Source organism: Sphaerodactylus townsendi, linkage group LG07 (assembly GCF_021028975.2).
Source record: "Sphaerodactylus townsendi isolate TG3544 linkage group LG07, MPM_Stown_v2.3, whole genome shotgun sequence".
Taxonomy (NCBI): domain Eukaryota; kingdom Metazoa; phylum Chordata; class Lepidosauria; order Squamata; family Sphaerodactylidae; genus Sphaerodactylus; species Sphaerodactylus townsendi.
The window spans coordinates 33,473,116-33,495,071 of NC_059431.1; the positions used below are offsets into that span (position 1 = coordinate 33,473,116).

Sequence of the window (21,956 nt, forward strand, 5' to 3'; positions counted from 1 at the left end):
AATTAATTTTTATGATCTTTTGATAGTGTGAAACAATCACTTTGATACTTCATATTTGTAATGGTTACTTAAACATGTAGTCTATGAGAGATGGGTTGACCATGAAGGTATAGACTTTGTACCCAGAGAAGACAACTAAGACAAAATTATATTATAAAGTTTTAGTATTCTTTTGTCAGGGTGAAAATTATAATTGTATCCCTCCCCCCCAAACATGCTTAGTATTTCTTTAGTGTGATGATACCGTGAAATATTACATTGGTAAGATTTTTAGTTTTATTTACATTGGTTTTTAAAAATTATTTACATTGGTTTTTAAAAAAATCTAAAAGTACATTATTTTAATCAGTAGGTTAATCAAATAAATAGAGAAATAATTAAATAGAAATGTCAGGAGAGAATGCTGCTAGAACACGGCCATACAGCCCAGAAACCACACAGCACCCCAGTGATTCCGGCCGTGAAAGCCTTCAACAATACATAAGATAAATAGATTGTTTGCTAAATGCTAAGTAATTGGTAGGTCTATAAGTAAAAAGTATTTGGCTCCATTTTATTGCTGTAATAGGGAATGAGAAGGGGGATTTAAAAGATGCCTTTCTAAAGCAATCAGTAATATTTATTTATTTATATTATGTCCTTCTTAACCCAAGGTGGCAGTCTTAAACAAACTTAGCTTACATTTTCTATAACAACAAAAAGGCACCTATTATGAGGTTTTAATATGAAAATAATTAAGTATGCATTAATTGATTAAAATGCAGATGAGTGAGAAACAAAATCAGCTGACAGAATTGTTATAAACCTAAAGTATTAGTGATTTTAAATGGGGACATAATTTTTCAATTAAAAGCCTGTATCCATTGTCAGTTCTATTGACTTTCAGCAGCAGTATCAACATAGCCTCAGTTTTAAAAAGTAGCATGATATAGGAGCAGCAGTGGCATAGTGGTTAAGAGCAAGTGTACTGTAATCTGGAGGATCTGGGCTTGATTCCCCACTCTACCGCCTGAGCTGTGGAGGCTTATCTGGAGAATTCAGATTAGTTTGTACACTCCAATGCATGCCAGCTGGGTGACCTTGGGCTAGTCACAGTTCTTCTGAGCTCTCTCAACCCCACTTACCTCACAGGGTGTTTGTTGTGATGGGGGAAGGGAAAGGCGTTTGTAAGCCCTTTTGAGTCTCCTATAGAAGAGGAAACGGGGATATAAATCCAACTCTCCTCCTCCTCCTCCTCCTCCACCTCTCCTCCTCCTCCTCCTCCTCCTCCTCCTCCTCCTCCTCCTCCTCCTTCTTCTTCTTCAAGTTGAAGGCAGATTTGTAAACATTATGTGTGAAATAAAATATCAGTTTTGGAGAAGGGGAGATCTGTGCCTTTAAGGCTAAGTTTATAGGTGGAATTAAGAGAACCGGAAGATGCAGAGGCCTGGCAGAGGTCAGCAGACAAACTGCGCTGCAGGCTGTGGGCTTCCTCCTTGTGTGTAAAAAGAAAAATGTGAGGAGCCATTACTACAAGACCTGCAGTGAAGAGCCCCGAGGTAAGCATTCCACGTATAATGGCCCTATATCTAACTTTTCCTCAGGTGATACAGCCTTAGAAAATGGTTGCCTACAGAAGAAGCTGTTTTAACAGCTGCCTTGAGGAGATCTCTGAAGAGCAGGCAAAAAAGATTATGTAAACAAATAACCAATAGGAGTTCCAAATCCACCCTAGTGATTATACATTTATACTTCCAAGTACTTCAAAATGCATACTTCCGATGGTACTACGGAACAAAAAAGAGTTTCTGGTTGTGTCATGAAGGAGTTCCACTTGGTTGATTCATCTTGAGTGGGGAGGATTTTGAGGGTGAATGGAGAGAATGTCTTAAAAAAAAAAGATTTCCAGAGTTGATTGAGTACTTTATGGAGTTACTGTAGCTCAGGCTAGAATTAGTTTTGATCTAGTTTCCGAGGGGAAACTCTTCTAATTGAACCAGTCAGGATAACAGTAATCTTGCCTCTTGGTCAACTAGATGCAGTGCTTCTTAAAGGTTAATATTGGTTTTTTAACATCATAAATAGAAATACACATGTTCTCATTTTTTTTTGCCATCAAGTCACAGTTGATTTCTCATGATGACCCTGTAGAATTATCCAGGTAAGAGACATTCAGTTTATTATTGCCTGTGTTACTACCTTGGTGTCCCTTGAGGTCTCCTGTCCCAATACTAGCCAGAGCTGACCCTGCTTAGCTTCTGAGATTTGAGGAGAACAGGCTAGAATGGGGGTAACCAGGTCAGGCCTGTTTACTTATAGCTTTATTTCAAGGGTTTAAATATTTTAGTGCTATACCTGCTGAACTAGACCAAATACCTGTTTTATATCACTTGGTTAAGGATGCAGACATTAAAGTAATCAATTATTAGGATGCTTCTAGCTTTTTTTATTACTTGCTGGATACTTGTCATTGAGTGGCATTAACACTAAATAATGAGGCACTTTGGGTGTCACACTTTTTCTCGTTTATCTAAATTATTGTAGATTACTTTCTGTGGATTTTTTTGTGTGCTTTGAGTGATTTATTGCCTCCTTACATAGATGTAAGAAAATCAAATGACGCTTTTCCTTAAAAGTAAATTGAAGACAGGAATCAACAGAAGATGCTGCTAGTTTTACTAAGGAAACTCACTCCCTGTGCAAGTTCCTAAGTAAATAAATTGCTTCCTGTAAAGAAATCTGCAAAAACATGAGTTTTTATAGTCTGATTTCCCCCCCCCCCCCCCGAACAACTAAATATAATCTGCAAGACACTGACTTCTGAGATGGGAGTTAAGTGTTTGATAAGAAATTGTAAAACCATTGGGATAATTTCAAGTTTCTTGTAAGTACTCATTAATTTGCTAGTTGTCTTTATCAATTTTTAAAGTAGACTTTGCAGTGTTACACTACGACCTGTAGTTTTTGTCCATGTATTGAATTGACAGCGTGGAGCAAATGGGTTGTGCATTCACTTTTAATAGGATTCTAAATTCACATCTGCACCCAAATATTGTGTTGTCGTTCTGTTCTGTCCTGTATCTTGGATGGCTATTAAACATTTTTAACCATTACTCTATGCTGTCTTCCTTGTTTATGTTCATGTTTACGATTATGTTAATCATCCTCCAGTTTCTACATTGACTCTTTTCTTTTAGAAATTTTATAAAGGCAAAGATAGTCCTCTGTTCAAGCACCAAGCCATTACTTAGCCATGGGGTGATGTCTCATCATGATGTTTACTATATTTACGAGGTGGTTTGCCTTTGCCTTCCTTAGTCATGTACTCTTTACCCTCAGCAAGCTGAGGGTGAATGGACTTGTTTTATTGATTCAGAAGGATGTAAGGCTGAGTCAATCTTAAGTCAGCTACCTGAAACCAACTTCTGTTGGGATTGGACTCAGGTCATGAGCAGATCTTTGACTGTAGTCCTGCAGCCTATCACTTTGTGCCATGGGGCTGTTTTTAAGCAAATATTACTTTTCCTTTTTAAGTTGCTTCACTCCATACTGCTTACTACATTCCTTTTTCCTTCCTACAGCCATCATCTAACAACTTTCTTGTTAAAATCTTGAATCTCTATAACCTACTTTATTTTATTCTATTTATGACCAGTTGCTCTCGCTGTTCCATAGCATCTCACTTTTTAAAGCTTATTTGATTCTGTCCTTTTGAAAACTGCTGGAAAAGTCACTTTCTCACCGGGCTTTCCTGTTTGAGTTTTTCATCTTCTGTTTCTGTTTCTTCTCTTGTGTTTTTAGTAATTCCTTGTAAGTTAAGTTTTGAGCCTGAAAGGAAAGGGGTATAGAAACCAAATAAAACAAAACAAAATAAAATAGTGTTTGGTAGGAATGACTTCAAATGTCCTGCCTTTGTGTGTAGGATATAACTAATAAGGAGGGATGCTGCAAACTTCACATAACTGAAATTGGTGTTCCAGCTCACCTTGTTGGAACTGCCTGATTTTGTCAAGTTGGCTTCTTATCACTTCCAAGACTTGCTCACAATTCAAAATGAGCAGTACTATCAGCAGTTTTGCACCTGTGCGGTGCTAGCATTTGATACCCAGGTTTCTAGACATGCATGAATGCCCTTGGTAAACATGGTCTCCTTCTTTTAAAAGTCAACTTTTGTTGCATTTGCTGCTTTTAACCTGTGCAGTTCATCAATCAGATCTTCCCACACTCCCATTTTCTTCCTTCCCCAATCAGGAATCTTTTCCCTTTTCCTAGTTCTTTATTATCCAAAACAGTGTTCCTCCACAACTAGCCAGCTTTGGTCAATTTCATCTCAAATTCCTTGACTGGCAACTATACTCGCTCCAAAATTAGCATGCTGATTGCTGAGTTCTCTCACACTGTATTGAAAATTAAACAGTCTGTTGCTTTGTCCTCTGTCCTTTTATCTTAAATATATTGAGCAGTTAAAATGTAGTGGTTAGGGGTGTGGACCATTTCCCCCCACTATTTTCCCTGCTTAAGGGTGCGGCCGCCCACAGCTCTACTAGGTTTCCTGCCACCCCTGAAGCCTTCTTGGGCTTTGGAGGCGGCAAGGGAGAGCTGTGTGCTGGGATTGGCTGAGCCTGTTCCTGTCTTCTGCTCTCCTGGCTGGGCCATAGGAAACGGATTTCTGGTACCAGTTTCTCATAAATGAGAGGCAAGGAACTGTTAACAGAGTCACACAGAGCATTTATTCCATTGTTCCATAACAGAAAATAGACATATTACAGTTACATTCACTGGACAAAAGTTCATTAAGTGGCTTTGAGTCACAGCAGCAATCTGGTTTCATGTCCTACTTAACAAAGAATGGGGAGCATTAACCTCAAAAGTACAATTCTTGTAATGATCCTCAAAAACCATTAATATGCTTTGATAACCATTGGTATGCCCGAGGACTGTTTTCACAGTTGAATCATAGTAAAACTTCTTGTCGATTGGCTGTGAAAAGGAGAACTATTTTTAAATCGACAGTATTTTCTCAAGAGTATCTTTCAATAAATATATGTGAGAAATTTAAATACTTGTCTAAGTGTTAGTTGTGCATCTTATTACTAACATGTTGGGACATCTGTGTGCCTTGAATGTTAACAAGTAAGTCATTGCCACTTGTGGATATACAGGGCCACCATTAATGTAGACTTTCTAAATAGATGCTAGAAAATATCAGTTCAACATATACCTGCAGTTTATTTTTTTTTAAAGGAATTAACAAAATGTATCTGAAGATACAGGGAAATATCTGAATTATGGGAATGAAAATGAAGCATGTGATGTAGTGATATCATTGGATAAGAAGCATCTGAAACTGAAGAAAAGGTACACATCACACCTTGCAGTTTTTTAAATAAGAAACAAAAGTACTACATAAACAAAATCAAACCAGTTAACATCTTCTTCCCTGATCTAGATAGCCTAGGCCAGGGGTGTCCAACTCTGGTGCCCCAGATGTTCATGGACTACGATTATTATTATTATTATTATTATTATTATTATTATTATTATTATTATTATTATTATTATTATTATTATTATTATTATTATTATTATTAATAATTCACTTTTAATAGGATTCTAAATTCACATCTGCACCCAAATATTGTGTTGTCGTTCTGTTCTGTCCTGTATCTTGGATGGCTATTAAACATTTTTAACCATTACTCTATGCTGTCTTCCTTGTTTATGTTCATGTTTACGATTATGTTAATCATCCTCCAGTTTCTACATTGACTCTTTTCTTTTAGAAATTTTATAAAGGCAAAGATAGTCCTCTGTTCAAGCACCAAGCCATTACTTAGCCATGGGGTGATGTCTCATCATGATGTTTACTATATTTACGAGGTGGTTTGCCTTTGCCTTCCTTAGTCATGTACTCTTTACCCTCAGCAAGCTGAGGGGTGAATGGACTTGTTTTTATTGATTCAGAAGGGATGTAAGGCTGAGAGTCAATCTTAGAGTCAGCTACCTGAAACCAACTTCTGTTGGGATTGACTCAGGTCATGAGCAGATCTTTGACTGTAGTCCTGCAGCCTATCACTTTGTGCCATGGGGCTGTTTTTAAGCAAATATTACTTTTCCTTTTAAGTTGCTTCACTCCATACACCTTTACTACATTCCTTTTTTTCCTACAGCCATCATCTAACAACTTTCTTGTTAAAATCTTGAATCTCTATAACCTACTTTATTTTATTCTATTTATGACCAGTTGCTCTCGCTGTTCCATAGCATCTCACTTTTTAAAGCTTATTTGATTCTGTCCTTTGAAAACTGCTGGAAAAGTCACTTTCTCACGGGCTTTCATTTGAGTTTTTCATCTTCTGTTTCTGTTTCTTCTCTTGTGTTTTAGTAATTCCTTGTAAGTTAAGTTTTGAGCCTGAAAGGAAAGGGTATAGAAACCAAATAAAACAAAAAAAAACAAAATAAAATAGTGTTTGGTAGGAATGACTTCAATGTCCTGCCTTTTGTGTGTAGGATATAATAACTAATAAGGAGGGATGCTGCAAACTTCACATAACTGAAGTGGTGTTCCAGCTCACCTTGTTGGAACTGCCTGATTTTGTCAAGTTGGCTTCTTATCACTTCCAAGACTTGCTCACAATTCAAAATGAGCAGTACTATCAACAGTTTTGCACCTGCCAAAGCGGTGCTAGCATTTGATACCCAGGTTTCCTAGACATGCATGAATGCCCTTAGTAAACATGGTCTCCCTTCTTTTAAAAGTCAACTTTGTTGCATTTGCTGCTTTTAACCTGTGCAGTTCATCAATCAGATCTTCCCACACTCCCATTTCTTCCTTCCCCAATCAGGAATCTTTTCCCTTTTTCCTAGTTCTTATTATCCAAAACAGTGTTCCCTCCACAACTAATAGCTTTTGGTCAATTTCATCTCAAATTCCTTGACTGGCAACTATACTCGCTCCAAAAAAAATTAGCATGCTGATTGCTGAGTTCTCTCACACTGTATTGAAAATTAAACAGTCTGTTGCTTTGTCCTCTGTCCTTTTATCTTAAATATATTGAGCAGATTAAAATGTAGTGGTTAGGGGTGTACATTTCCCCACTATTTTCCTGCTTAAGGAGTCTGACAGCCACAGCTCTACTAGGTTTCCTGCCACCCCTGAAGCCTTCTTGGGCTTTGGAGGCAGCAAGGGAGAGCTGTGTGCTGGGATTGGCTGAGCCTGTTCCTGTCTTCTCTTTCTCCTGGCTGGGCCATAGGAAACGGATTTCTGGTACCAGTTTCTCATAAATGAGAGGCAAGGAACTGTTAACAGAGTCACACAGAGCATTTATTCCATTGTTCCATAACAGAAAATAGACATATTACAGTTACATTCACTGGACAAAAGTTCATTAAGTGGCTTTGAGTCACAGCAGCAATCTGGTTTCATGTCCTACTTAACAAAGAATGGGGAGCATTAACCTCAAAAGTACAATTCTTGTAATGATCCTCAAAAACCATTAATATGCTTTGATAACCATTGGTATGCCCGAGGACTGTTTTCACAGTTGAATCATAGTAAAACTTCTTGTCGATTGGCTGTGAAAAGGAGAACTATTTTTAAATCGACAGTATTTTCTCAAGAGTATCTTTCAATAAATATATGTGAGAAATTTAAATACTTGTCTAAGTGTTAGTTGTGCATCTTATTACTAACATGTTGGGACATCTGTGTGCCTTGAATGTTAACAAGTAAGTCATTGCCACTTGTGGATATACAGGGCCACCATTAATGTAGACTTTCTAAATAGATGCTAGAAAATATCAGTTCAACATATACCTGCAGTTTATTTTTTAAAAAGTTAACAGCATGTATCTGAAGATACAGGGAAATATCTGAATTATGGGAATGAAAATGAAGCATGTGATGTAGTGATATCATTGGATAAGAAGCATCTGAAACTGAAGAAAAGGTACACATCACACCTTGCAGTTTTTTAAATAAGAAACAAAAGTACTACATAAACAAAATCAAACCAGTTAACATCTTCTTCCCTGATCTAGATAGCCTAGGCCAGGGGTGTCCAACTCTGGTGCCCCAGATGTTCATGGACTACGATTATTATTATTATTATTATTATTATTATTATTAATAATAATAATAATAATAATAATAATAATAATAATAATAATAATAATAATAATAATAATAATAATAATAATTTGATTTAATATAGCACCCTATCCCTGAGGGGCTCAGGGCGGTGTACAGTATAAAATGTCATATAAAATCATACATACAGTTTAAAACAGCAGTTATATCCTAAAACAGCGACCCACAAAACCCTTACACAACCCTCCTGAAAAAGAATAGAGGGCCCCGATGGTATTTGGGACCCATATGGAGCAAAGGGGAGGGGGCACCCTCAGCGGCTGGTCTCTCCCATCAGCCCCTGCCAGTATGGCCAAGTTGGACACCCCTGGCCTAGGCTAACCTGATCTCGTCAGATCTTGGAAGTTAGGGTTGGCTCCAGTTAGTACTTGGTAGTCTAGGGCTGCTGCACAGAGGAAGGCAATGGCAAATCACCTCTGGTTGTCTCTTGAGAAAACCCTGTGCAGTCAGGTGTGGTCTGATGGTACTTTCCACCACCAGCACCTGTTCTGGGAAAGCAAAGGTAGTACAAAGGTGTTGGTAGGCCTGTGTAAGGTCTCAGACCTTGAATCAATAAACAGACTCTATATTGTTGATCAGCAGCATTTATTGGAAGGCAGCGATGCTTGTAAAAAGCCAGTTCTGGTGAACCTGGCTTTTGCTACTCTCTTTAATCATAAATAATTCCCCCTCCGGTTTTCCCAAAGAATGTGAGAAAGAGTTACTTCAGAACCGAGGCACCCCAAGGTCACTGACAGATAGAGATAAAGTCACATGGCCTCCTGCTGTTTTCGTGGGAGCAGAAGGTGTCAGGGGTAAGCCTAGTTATCTACAAAGATTGTGAAGCCATAAAGAAGAGATCGAGGGAAGAATGTCCCATTACAGCAGTGGTAACGTATAGCAGGCTGTTTACATATATCTTGTAGTGATTACATTGAGGTAGTAATGCATCTCAACCAACTAGATACAGTCACCGGCAGTATATTTTGCAACAACTACATTGAGCTAGGACTGCATCTCAGTCAACTAGGTGCAATCCCTGACAGCCTGCCTTTACACAATGGAGCTGGTTGCTTCCTTTACAGAGAAAATAGAGGCAAACTGTACTTGTGATCCTGTGGAAGTTGTAAAACTTTAATAATACTAGATTTATGAAAAAAATAAAACTGGGGGGGGGGGCGGGGCAGAGCAGATGGTCTGGGAAAAGTGACTAAGAATTGAGAAACAAACAAAAAAGCCCAGAATTGTTGTTCTTCAATTTGTGATTTTTCAACTCTGGAATTGGAAATGTTAGCTTGCAGTTGTAGTTTATGCTTTAATATAACAGAAAGGTAAATTAGATCTAATTGAGCATGGATGGAAGTGCGTAGACCTGAATGAACAATTAGAATTCCGAAGCCTACATTCAATCTGAGCAAATTAAGCCATTCTAGGTAGCTTAGAAATTCATTGGTGACAGAGTAGAAATGGATTTTATAAATGAACTAAACCACGTTGACTTCATTAGTATTCATGGTAAACAGGGAAATCTTCTTCCCAATCATATGTATTCTCTCCTGCAGACTGAAGCATTTTTCACTAGCCAAATTATGTTGGTGTCAACAAACTATGAATATGAATGCCTCTCTTTAATATGTACTTAATTTTTTCATAAGATTGAAAGTGACTTTGAAAGCAAGCACACTCTGGTTTCACCCTGTGGCTGAGCCTATAGCTCTTTTGAGTTTTTTGTCGTTGCATGTGTTTAAAATCAAGAGTGATGCAAGAATACAGTGTTTAAAATAAAAAATGATGCATGTAAATGATGTTAATAGTAATATATATTTAGAATAAATAATACTTGTTATGGCATATATATATATATATATATATATATATATATATATATATATATATATATATATATATATATATATATATATATATATATATATATATATATATATATATATGGCATATATATATATATATATATATATATATATATATATATATATATATATATATATATATATATATATATATATATATATATATAAAAAAAAAAATATATATAAAATGTGTTCTTTAGTCTATAATAAAGTCCTGGTGTTTTTTTTTAAACGGATGCTTCCTGAGGAATAGTAGGCAGGTAAGGATTTCAGTTTTTCTCTGAGAGCAGCTAAAAGTTGTACTCAGATTTACCACCCACTCCCTGGGTTTAGAGCACTACATTGCAAATATACTACTTAGGGAATTGTTGCTTACTTCTTGTTCTGAGACATCTACCACTCATTCTTCCAGCATTTCACTGTCTTCTTCCTTCTCTCTCTTGAAAGGTGTCAAAGTATAGAACTCTGTTTTTCTTATGTTGTTCTGTACTTTGATTGCTCTTCCACGTTTTCCCCAGGTGCAGACCAGCTTCTGTCCTCCTGGGTAGAACTAGTTGTGGAAGGGTTTCTTACTCATTGGCAGTATTTTTGTTGCTTTTTGCATGGTGAAATTACAAGGTGGCCAATATTTTTTTCTCAAATAGGGGAATAACCGTAGTTTATGTCATATTGAAATAGACATGCACTGAGTGTATGGAAGTAAAATGTTTCACTACTGAACAAAAGTACTGTTTTAAAAGAAATGAAAATACGTTTCAAATAGAGCCAAAGCTGGGAAGAAGACTTACAGAATGGGTCTCATCCTGCTGTCAATTGATATTTAAGTTTCATGGAATAAAATAAGCAGCAACATAGTTGTGATCTGGCCCTTTAAGCCACTGAAATGATCCTCAGGTTTAATTCCCATCCAGTAGAATTCTTGAGTGTACACTTTACTTGTCACCAGTCGAAGTGAATGGTTGTCACTTGCTTCTAAAGAGAAGAATAAAGAACTGTAAATGGTGACACCATTGCTGGGTGACGTATGAAATGAACAATGTGTTTGGAGTGACTGGTGCCACCCTCCTTTAGACAGCTACAGAGTTGCATATCAAGAAGAATGCATTTCCAGAGTTTCACTTTCCTCTCCTCTCCAACAGTAATTGGATCAGGAGCTCATTACAATCTATTTGTTTCTGTCATTGTGAATAATTAAGTGTCCTCATCAAAACTTGCTCTCTTGCTGATCACTCTTGATGTTGCTGTATCTTTTAAGAATAAACTAAATTACAATAGTCCTAAATCCAACCTTTAGGAGGTCTCAGCTGCTTGCTTCCCTCTACTGTGAAAACTATCCAGTACTCCAGCTCTCTGTTGGCTTTAATTTGGAAAACAATAACAATACTGTATTTCGGGATTATTTGCTGTGCCAAGCCAAATTACAACATATTGTTCAGTAGTAAAATGTCAGTTCCTGCATGAGGTAGGAGAGATCAGTATCTTTTACAATGCCCAAATCTTGATTTAAATATCCATTATTGTTAATCAGTATAGTTGTTGGCATTTTGTAGTTATTTTTCAGTTTCATTTTTATTTATCTATATGTTTTATTCCTACATGGTGTTCCAGCTCATGGTGTTTCAGTGTTTTCTACCTTCCATTTTATGCTCACAACCATCCTTTAGGTAGGTTACTCTGTGAGTGTGTGACTTGCCTACGATCACCCAGCAAGTCTCCAATTGGCCATGCTGGCAGGGGCTGATGGGAATTGTAGTCCATAACATCTGGAGTTCCAAAGGTTCGCCACCACGGTGCTAGGGTGTGGTGAGGTTAATATTTTCCAGTGAAGACCCTTGTTTTCACCGATAACAGAATTGTGACACCTCACTCCAACGCTTCCCCAGATCAGTTTTTCTTTTCAAAAAAATTAATGGGATTTTATCATCCCTGCGCTTAGAAAGCATCCCAGTGGCAAAACTGGTTGATGTTTTTTGGAGGTATGGTGTAGGTGCTTTTCTTTTTATAAAAATGAAAACTGCAAGTGATTAGTGACTTGCTCTTGAGAGAATTACTTGTGGGTGGCTCACTACTGAAACAGTTTTAACAAACCCAAACAATGTGCGGGTGAAATGTGCTAAAAGAACAAAGTTCCCAAAACTTGAGATTTTGCTTAATTAAAAAGGGGTAGACATATTTATGGAGCATATCTATAGATGATTATTGGGAAACCTCCATGGTCAGAGACACTATATCTTTCAATATAAGTTGTTGGGGAATAAATACTGAGCAGGTTGCAGTCTGTCTCCCTACCCTGTTTGTGGACATTTTAGAAATGGGACTTATAACTAGATCCAGCATTTTGGACTGATCAGTGAAACTGCTTTTAAATTACGGCCTTTTAAAGATGCTGCTGCTAAATGGCTGTAAATTTCTTACCTCTTCGTTTAGTACTACTTTTGAGTTGGTAGAAAAGCATTCTCATTTGGGACAGAAATAGAGCACGACAACCAAGTTAAAATTTATTTTCTCAAAATATTCTAAAATAGCCAAGGCAAATTTAATTCTTCTGAGAGAAAGTTATCTGGGGGAAAAGAGCTTTGTTCTATGCAGCTGTTAATTTTAAAATTTTAATTATAGTATAGTGCCATCTGGTGGCTTTTCTGCTTCTACTGTGCCGTTAAAATGGAGATTTGTGGAAATCTTCATGTGTGACTATAGCGTCTTTAGAGAGTTTTTATTCTTACTGTGGTACTCATGGTTTCTCTCCTAGATCCAAAATAGGGGTCTCCATCATGATATAATCAATATCTTGACCTGCTTATAAATGACTATAAATGACTAAAGCAAGTATTTGCTGAATGTGACTGTACAATTAATTTCAACTGCAGTATGGAAAAACTGAAGCAGTTAATATTAGATTCTTTGTGTGGGTGTGTGAATAAAATATTCAATATATTATGAGTCTAATACTACAATACTCAAACACTTTACTGTTCATGTGAAGAATTTTCTAAATTTCCGGCCGTACAAGTATATTGATGTTCAAAGTAAAATAAATACCTTAAATAATAAAGTGTTTAGCTGTATTTATGACCTGCTGTAAGAATTGCACCCAGTAGCATTACATGCAAACAAAGTCTAGAAGTGAAATATTTAACTGCCTACTTGCCTACACAGATCTGTGTTAGACTTTCATGGCCTGAATTTACCAAAGATACAGCAATTTTTAATAACCAAGGATGAGACTTGAGTCTGTTCATAAACATTCTCTGAGAATTGTGACCCTTGAATATGGTTTGCTTGTTTTTCAAATAAAGCTATATTTTCTTTCATGTGATCACTAGTCCTCAAAGCAGTCACAATGTGGTGTGGTTTTATGTGGATGTGTTTGATCAGCCCTTATATCCCTGCCATTGCATAGGGCAGGGGTATCTAACATGATTTCCATGGATGGTGCCCGCGACACCTTTTTTGGTGTCCACCAACTCTTCTTCTTATCTGCTTCTGCTGGCTTCCATTGCGTTATGGAGGCCAGGGGACACACACCCCTAGCCTCCATCTCCAGAGCCGTCGCTTTGGCCAGGGGGGCGTGTCCCCTGGCCTCCACAACGCGACGGAAGCCAGCAGGAGCAGGTAAGCCAGTTGGGGAAGGCACAGCCTTTACCTGAGCCCCTATTGGGACCGTCTGTGCAAACAGTCCCGGGGGTGAGTGCATCGGCATAATTTATGCTGATGCACCCCCACTCAGCGCCCATGCGGAAAGGGCCTTGGTCGCCCAGATCCTAGTCTAACTCTCTAGTCACTTTACCAGCTGACTCTTATGAATGTATGCTCCTCCACAAGTTCTAGACAAAAACAAAAAACAAAGCTGACATAGCCTGTTTATCAGGACAAATGAGAAACGTACTATGGCTTTGCAATGGAATTTTTCATCTTTCGCTAATAAGGCTGCCTCACTAGTCTTAATATTCAGAATTAGTTTAACTCCACATGCTTATTTCTTTCAGTATTGGCATTTAGCTCAAAAGGTAGTTGTGCATTTGTGCCTGCAACACTGAATGGCTGTGCTTCGTTCTAAAAATATTGGTACAAAACCTGAAGGTTGTAATTAACGGGGATGGAAGAAGACATTGTAACTAATAACCATTCATGAACCAAATCAAGGAGCTTTTGGTGGGACAGCATTCCACAGTGAAAGAATATCCCTGTGTTGAGCACGGAGCTTATTTTTAAAGGAATACACTCATGTAGGAGATGCTGCAGTACCAAAGTTTTAACCCAGCTGCTTTCCTGGAGGGTAATATATATTTACTTGCTTATTTATAAGCTTGCATTAGTGCAGCTTTTTAAAATCAAAGTGATGAGGCTGGGGTAGATGTCTTTCTCTATTACCCTCCATTCTAAAATTTCATGTTGGATTTATGGAGGGCAAGTTCCATGCTCAAAGACTGGCTACAGCCAAAGGACCAACAGTTTTGTCATTTCATAGGAGCTGGATGTCGGTATATGTAGGTACTAGATATGGGGTAGGGAACCTTTAACACTCAAAGAGCCATTTGGACCCGTTTTCCATGGGAAAAGAAAACACTTGGAGCCGCAAATAATTTTTGACATTTAAAATAAAGATAACACTATATATATTGGGTTTTTTTACCTTTTACTCCGCTCATTCTGAGAAGCTCATGGATGCGTCCGCCCTGCTGCCTGCAGGGCAGGCAAGAATGGGACCAGCGGCTCCGGCCACTGCGCCGGCTGCCGGGAAAGCACCTTGCCCACGCTCCAGCCCAGGGCGAAGGCGAGGGAAGCCAACAGCTGGCACGGCCCAACCGGCCGCAGGCAGTTGTGCACCCGCCCTGCAGGGCGGGCAAGGATGGGGCCAGCGGCTCGGCTTGTGGAGCCGCAGTGCAAGGGCAGAAGAGCCGCATGTGGCTCTCGAGCCGCAGGTTCCCTACCCCTGTACTAGATAGTACAGTACAGTACAGTAAACCTTTATTAGGCATAAATAATTCTGCATACAGTATGTTTGTATGATAACAGCAATACAACGAGGAATCCAGTACACCAAGTTAGGACAAGGTACTAGATAGAATTGCAGGTACAAACATAGTGAAGGGCTGTTTGTTTTAGCCTTAAATATCAATTACAGTACTTGCTGATGCAGAGAGCTTTTATAATTAAGCGTGAGCAGAATGAAAGTTGTTTGAAAACCAGCACTATCCCTGTTCAGGTAAATGAAAAGTATCCTAAACAAAAGCTGGACATACACTACACTTCAGGAGAGATCAAAGTGGTTGGAGAAGTTTTTTCCCACAATGCACGTTCACAAACTTTTTCCCTCACAGTTACCTCTTATCAAACAGGTCAGTTAGAATGGCACAAAAACTTTTGAAACCCCATTCATCCAAGGCAAAAAAGGAATGATTGACCTCTCTTTCTAACTGCCTTAAACTGTCTGAAAAAGGGAAACACTTTCCAGTCAAAGGTTCTGACAGCATTATCACCTTTTCCCTTCCTTGAACACTCATCTTAGCTAAGAAAAACTATTTCGTGCAAAACTGTTTTCATGCAGTGTTTCAAGTAAAAATGCATTCTAAACTTCAGCATCTGTATGTTTTTTTTTAAACAGCTTGACAGCATATTATCCCCTCCATCAATGCCATTTCGAAAATCAAGCAATCCTGAGGCGGCTTCTGGCTCTGGCAAATCGTTGAAATTTAAAAGGCAGGTTAGCGAAGATGGAAGACCTTTTAGAAGAGGAAGCCTTGGAGGAGCTCTGACAGGTGGGTGTCATGAAAAGAGCAGTGAAGAATTTGGTGTAGGAGCATATACTTATCCTTAAAACTGGACAATTGCTATGGTGAGCATTCAAATTGATGATCAAATTCAGACCCCAGTTCTAGCTTGGTATTTTTTTTTACACGATTCTTTGTAAATCTCCAGGATCCAGAAAGGCATAATGTCTTTGAGGCCACAAGTAGATGATATGTTGGAGCTGCATGACTGGTTCTCCATATATCTATTTTCTTAACAAAGCAGTATTGGATGGCTTGGATTTGGATTGACGCTGTGGTGACAGTGGGTGGAAGGATAGTTCTTTTCCTCAAAAAGGAATCTCCTGGCTCCTTGAGCCATTATGTTTAATGTTAGAAGCCACTTCTAATCAAGTATCTGCTGTAGTACTTTTCTAAGTTGATCCTTACTATGGTTACTACGAGCATTTTAAAGCAAGACATGGCATAGTCTTTGCTTGGTGAAGCTGGTTGCTAGTAAATGGCAGGCATTGTTGTATTTTGAGTGAACCATTTTCCCAGGTTCTCAAACTCTAAATCATTCTTGACACAAACCACTCATCCTTGAAAGTACAAATTCTTAAGCTCTCCATTCAGTTTTTTTTGTAAACCTAAAATTAAAATGATGATCTTCCAATAGATCATTTTAATTAGCATTTTTTCTGGAGGTGGGGCTGCCAGAATTACATAAGGTATTCAAATTGTGGATGTTGTCTAAATGAATTTTATATAATATTTACAAGCATGTTGTTTTTGATAAGGCAAAACATAATATTTATCAATTGTATTAAAGTAGCAGATATTTTCAGAAAGCTTTCATTTGATTTCTGTATACCCTTCTCTGAAAGGGTAGAAGAAGAATATGAATCTCTAGTTCAAAGTATTTTAATATATTTTGCATATATTTGCCAATGGAACTCCCTACTTTTAAATTGATTCAAAATAAAGGCTAGAAGACCTTGCGGCTTTTCACTGCACAGTGAGCTTGTAGTGGGGGTCTACTCATGTTTCTCTGTTTACACTTCAGGAGGCAGCCCACAGCCTGTAGTGCAATTTGTTTGCTGAACTCTGCTGACTCTCAGTTCCTGATTCTCATAATTCCATCCATCAAATCAGCCTTAAAGGCACAGATCTCCCCCCTCCTTCCCCCACCGCCCCCCTCTCTCCCCCTGCTGCTGCTGCCATGGCAGGGAAGAGAGAGTCTTGTTTTAAAAGAAAAGCTGGAATTAAATAAAGTTTTAAAAAGCCCTCGCGATAATCAGGGAGGGCAAAAGCATAGTGGGGAAGGTAGGGTGACGCTAGAAAGATACCCTGCTTGTACTAGTCCCTGGAAAGGCCTTCTCTATTATTATTATATTGAGATATAGATATCTCAATATAAGCATTCAGAAAAGCAGGAAGGAGCCAGCAACATGAAAGGGATGGTTGAAGGGGATGGCACTTAAATATCACTTAAATACCATGCTCTCAGTTGATGTCACCCTCACAACTACGGTAACCTCAAAAGCTCAATACACAACATATTTAATATGTTGTTTATCCCACCTTTCTTCCAAGGATCTCAGGGTGGCCCCCCACCCCTCCATTTTATCCTCACAATTATCTTGTTAGGTAGATCTTGTAAGCTAATGGAGAGAGACCCAATCTCACCCAGAGTGAGAACTTGAACTTGGGTCTTCAAGGTCCTAGTCCAGCATTTTAATTACAGTGCCATATTAATGAAGTGCCATGTCATCCCTTGCAGGTTTTTTGTGCTGCCACCAGCTTTCTCTTCTTCAAAAGAGGGACGTAAGTTGTGCAGGCCTGTTAGAGGAAGGTAGTTTTTTTGGAATAGTTTAGGATTTCAATGTATCTGGGTACTGGATCCATTTTACCCTCCTTTTGCCCTGGTCCCCATATGATCAGCAGTCTCACAAAATAGTTAGCATCAAAATCAAACCAGAAGTCTGGTGTTGTCCTAAAAACTAAATAAAATTTATTCCATCACAAGCTTTTGTGAGTCAGAGCTTGCTTCATTAATGTCATATGAATGGGCTTTTAAGATGTATAGATAACACCAGCTAGGGCTGTTGAATACATGAAAATGTATTCTTGATTACATATGGAGGTTGGGAAACAGAACAAATTACACTGGCATTTGTAGAAAAAAAATCAAAATGGAAAATCAAGCTGACTTCAATGTATAGGTTTATATGGCCTTACGCACATACATACAACCTTGACTACAACCTTGACATACAACAGAAGATGTGTCTTCTGAAGGACACTAGGTACTGGCCCAGTAAGTGTCTAGGGCAGTGGATTAATTTAACATACTAATTTCAACCCCAGTCAATCTCTAGAAGGATTCTTGTGTTAGATAGCCTGATTACATATTTCTTTTGATACTGATTTTGATTTGATACTAACCTTCACTTACTATGCTTAGAAGTTTTCCTTATAATATAAAGAGTACAAGAATTGGAGTGTTGTGGGGTTTCCAGGCTATATGGCCGTGTTCCAGTAGCATTTACTCCTGATGTTTCACCTGCGTTGTGGCTGACATCTGCAAAGGATCTGATGGTAGTAAAGCAAGTTTATATATACCTGTGGAATATCCAGGGTGGAAGAAAGAACCATTTGCATTGGTTAACAAGTGTAAAGGGTGCAATTAACAAGTGTGATTTGCATATGTTGAGTGGAATCCACCCATTTTAGCCTATGTAAGTAACAATGAAGTTGCAGAATCAGTTAGTGAGGGCATCTGCATAGTAGATGTAGATGCCTTCACTATTATGCAGATGCTCTCACTAACTGATTCTGCAACTTCATTGTTACCGGTACTTACATAGGCTAAAATGGGTGGATTCCATTCAACACATGCAAATCACACTTATGTACACCCTGCTTACACTGTTAACTCAATACAAACTCAGTGCTCTCTCTCCCACTCTGGACATTCCTGAATATATATACTCCACTTGCTTTACTACCATCCCAGATATCTGAAAGAATGCCAGTCATGGATGCGAAAATGGCGAATCAGGAGAAAATACTGGGCTACTAATTTGCTGTATAGCCTGGAACCCCTATAACTTTTACTCCAAGTGATTCTAACCCCTTGAAAATAGAAGCCTTTGACAATACATAGTACAAGAATTTATCACTTCAGATATATGAAAATGTAATAGTTTTGCCAAGAACTCCCAAGTTCAACTACCTTGCTAATAGTGCCGCTCTAATCCGACTTACATCCTTCTAAGTCAATTGAATTCATGGGGTTTAGGAGGATAGAAATGTTCAGGATTGCATTATAAACCTTCTCCATAACACAGGATGTTAGGGTACCTACATTTTGTAAAACTTCATATGGGATTCTGTCCTGCTTGATTTCAGTTTGATTTCAAAGAATATTTCTATTAAAACAGAATGGCTAAATCAGTGGTGGGATTCAGCAGGTTTGCACCACTTTGGCAGAACCGGTTGTTAAAATGGTGTAGTCAATCAGTTGTTAAATTATTTGAATTCCCATCACCAGAACCAGTTGTTAAATTATTTGAATCCTACCACTGGGCTAAATACAAATGCTTTTTTTGTTGCAGCTCAGTGATATGTAGCAGTGGGTTTTCAACTCTGGCTTCTGAAATTTCTGGAGACTTTGGGATGGTGCCTGGGGAGAGGAGGGAGCTTAGTGCGGGGTTTTCTTTCATGGGAGAAACAGCCCTAGAGCATCGGCCCTTTGTAGCCATTGTAGAATTTCTGTTTTTCATAGAGTCTATCCTTTGAAGCTTCCATTGGGTCCTGGCCAGTGGTGGGATTCAAATAATTTAACAACAGGTTCCAGTGGTGGGATTCAAATAATTTAACTGGTTGTTTAATAACCGGTTCTGCCGAAGTGGTGCGAACCTGCTGAATTCCACCACTGGTCCTGGCATTGATCTCTGAATAGTGTATGTTGGGGACAGGGTTTGATTTGCAGGATGTTGGCCAAGTTTACAGAGTTGTGGGACCACCCTCTCCCTGGAATCCTCCCATGCAGCATAAAATGGAGGTATTTAGATAATATATGAAGTGATATGTATAATATGATCTAATGCCCTATGACAATTTATGCATAATTTGTAGAGTAAAACTTATTTATGCGTAAATTTGTAGAGTAAAACTTTAGCTTCTGATGAGCTTAACATGTTCACTTACACGAGTGATTTCTTATTAGTGGAAATTATCATTTCTAGCCAACAGATAAATTGATTTCATTTTCGGCTTTCTACCCTAGGAGGGAAAAGTTGTTTCTTCTGCTATTAATGGTTGAAGAATAGAAAAATTCTAGATTCAAATTCCACATGTTCTTCATTTAGAGACACTCTCAGATATATTTAGCCATCTGTCTATCTTGAAGCCAGCATTACTCTCTGGAGAGAAACTTGTCAATCATGTTACTATGTAATATTCATCCTAAATTCAAGAGTACTAGGAGACCGACAGCAATATTTAATGCACGGCAGGGAGAGCCACTTTGAGTTTGCTTTCTAAATGACTGTTGTGTATTTTACATTTGGCTCTATATAAACATCTGATTTCAGTTTGAAATTAAATACATTAATTGATATCATCATGCTAATATTTTATTATCCATGACTGAGCCGGGTTAAAATCAGATTCCCTAATTTGCCTTCTAATGGGCTACATACAGAAAATGAAACTACTGAAGCCTTTCCCCCCCACCACCACGGAGGAGCAAAACTGGTTAAATGCAAAGCTCCTTTGCTGTAGTGAATTGGTTTCGTGAACTGAAGTTACTTCAAAGAGCTTTATACAATCTTTTGGGCTTGGGCTTAAATTGTCAAGAGTCAAGAATACTCTACAGGCTTATTTAACTGTGCAGAGTGGTAGAAAATAATGGCTTTTTAAATGTGCCTGAAACGAAGGGCATTGTGCCTAACCAGGCTGAGAAAGTGAACTGAAACCATGAATGTTCTTTCCTTCTAGTATTCATTGTAGATAATTATTTGAAGCTGTTACATTATTTTTGTATTACACATAAGGGTGCCAACCTCCAGGTGGCAGTTGGAGATCTCCTGCTATTACAACTGATCTCCAGGTGTCAGGGATCAGTTCACCTGGAAAAAATGGCTACTTTGAAAGGTGAACTTTGTTGACGTTATACCCTCACTGAAGTCCCTCCCCTCCTCAAACCCTACCTAACTCAGGCTCTACTCACCAATTCTCCAGGTATTTCCCAACTCAGAGCTGTGTTACACAAATTAACTTGCTCGGATATTCAAGGCTTCTGTAACTTGTCAAGGGTTTCTGATCTCTTGGAACTATAAGCGACCTCCAGACTACAGACATCTGTTTCCCTGGAGAAAACAATTGCTTTGGAGGGTGGAATCTATGGGATTGTATTCTGCTAGCCCCACCTCCAAATCCTATGTCCTCAGGCTTCAACAAATCTGCATAGATTTTTCCAGTAAAGTTGGTACCCCTACTTATTAACATTAATAGTATTTAGTGATTTTAGATCATTTGTTCTTGAAATATGGTACCGACTTTTTGATGAAACTTTTGTTGTCTGCATCCAAGAAGAGGGATCATTCTAAAGAGTTTAAATATTGATCTTTGTGGCCAGAGTTCTGTCCCGCATTGGCCTGCCATGTTAGAAAGCTCTTTTTAAAGCTTTTTTTTTTTAAAAATTCAATAATTACAGAAAGATTTACCAGAAACAATAAGAACAACAGATAAGCGGCAGGCTCTTTTCTTAAACACAGTTCTAAACACTAGAGAGCCAGCATGTTTGTATAAAAATGCTCTGAAAATCATAACCAAATTCTAATAAGCAAACTATGTTAATAAAAAAGTTGGTGTGTGATTACTATCACTAGCCTTCCCATGCGTCACCATTCCAGTATGATCCTCAATTCCTGTTCCGCCAGGCATTTGGCCAGCCTGGCTAAGTACATCTGTCACCATTCCATTTGGCCTCCCATGGGTGCAAGGGTGGGGAGGGAGGGGGAGTCCAACGCCATCTGATATTAATATTTATATGGTTCCTGTTTTAAATATTGGGGTACTGTGCTGGTTTGATTGTGTTTTAATGCTTTGTTTTACTGTGGTTGTTCACCGCCCTGAGCCCTTCGGGGAAGGACAGTCTATAAATTTAATAAAATGAATGAATGAATGAATGAATGAATGAATGAATGAATGAATGAATTCCTGCAGGGTCCTGCAATT

General features: G+C 38.3%; 1 protein-coding gene across 3 annotated transcripts in view; it reads left to right on the top strand.

Annotated features, from left to right (window-relative positions):
* MAST4 (microtubule associated serine/threonine kinase family member 4) overlaps positions 1-21,956 on the top strand; it is a 312,250-nt gene that overhangs the window by 32,176 nt on the left and 258,118 nt on the right. For all 3 annotated transcript variants that reach the window (XM_048502661.1, XM_048502662.1, XM_048502663.1), the window contains exon 2: positions 15,584-15,737. In XM_048502661.1, the coding sequence (XP_048358618.1) occupies positions 15,611-15,737 (127 nt within the window). In that variant the 5' untranslated portion in view covers positions 15,584-15,610. The remainder of the gene's footprint in view (positions 1-15,583; positions 15,738-21,956) is intronic.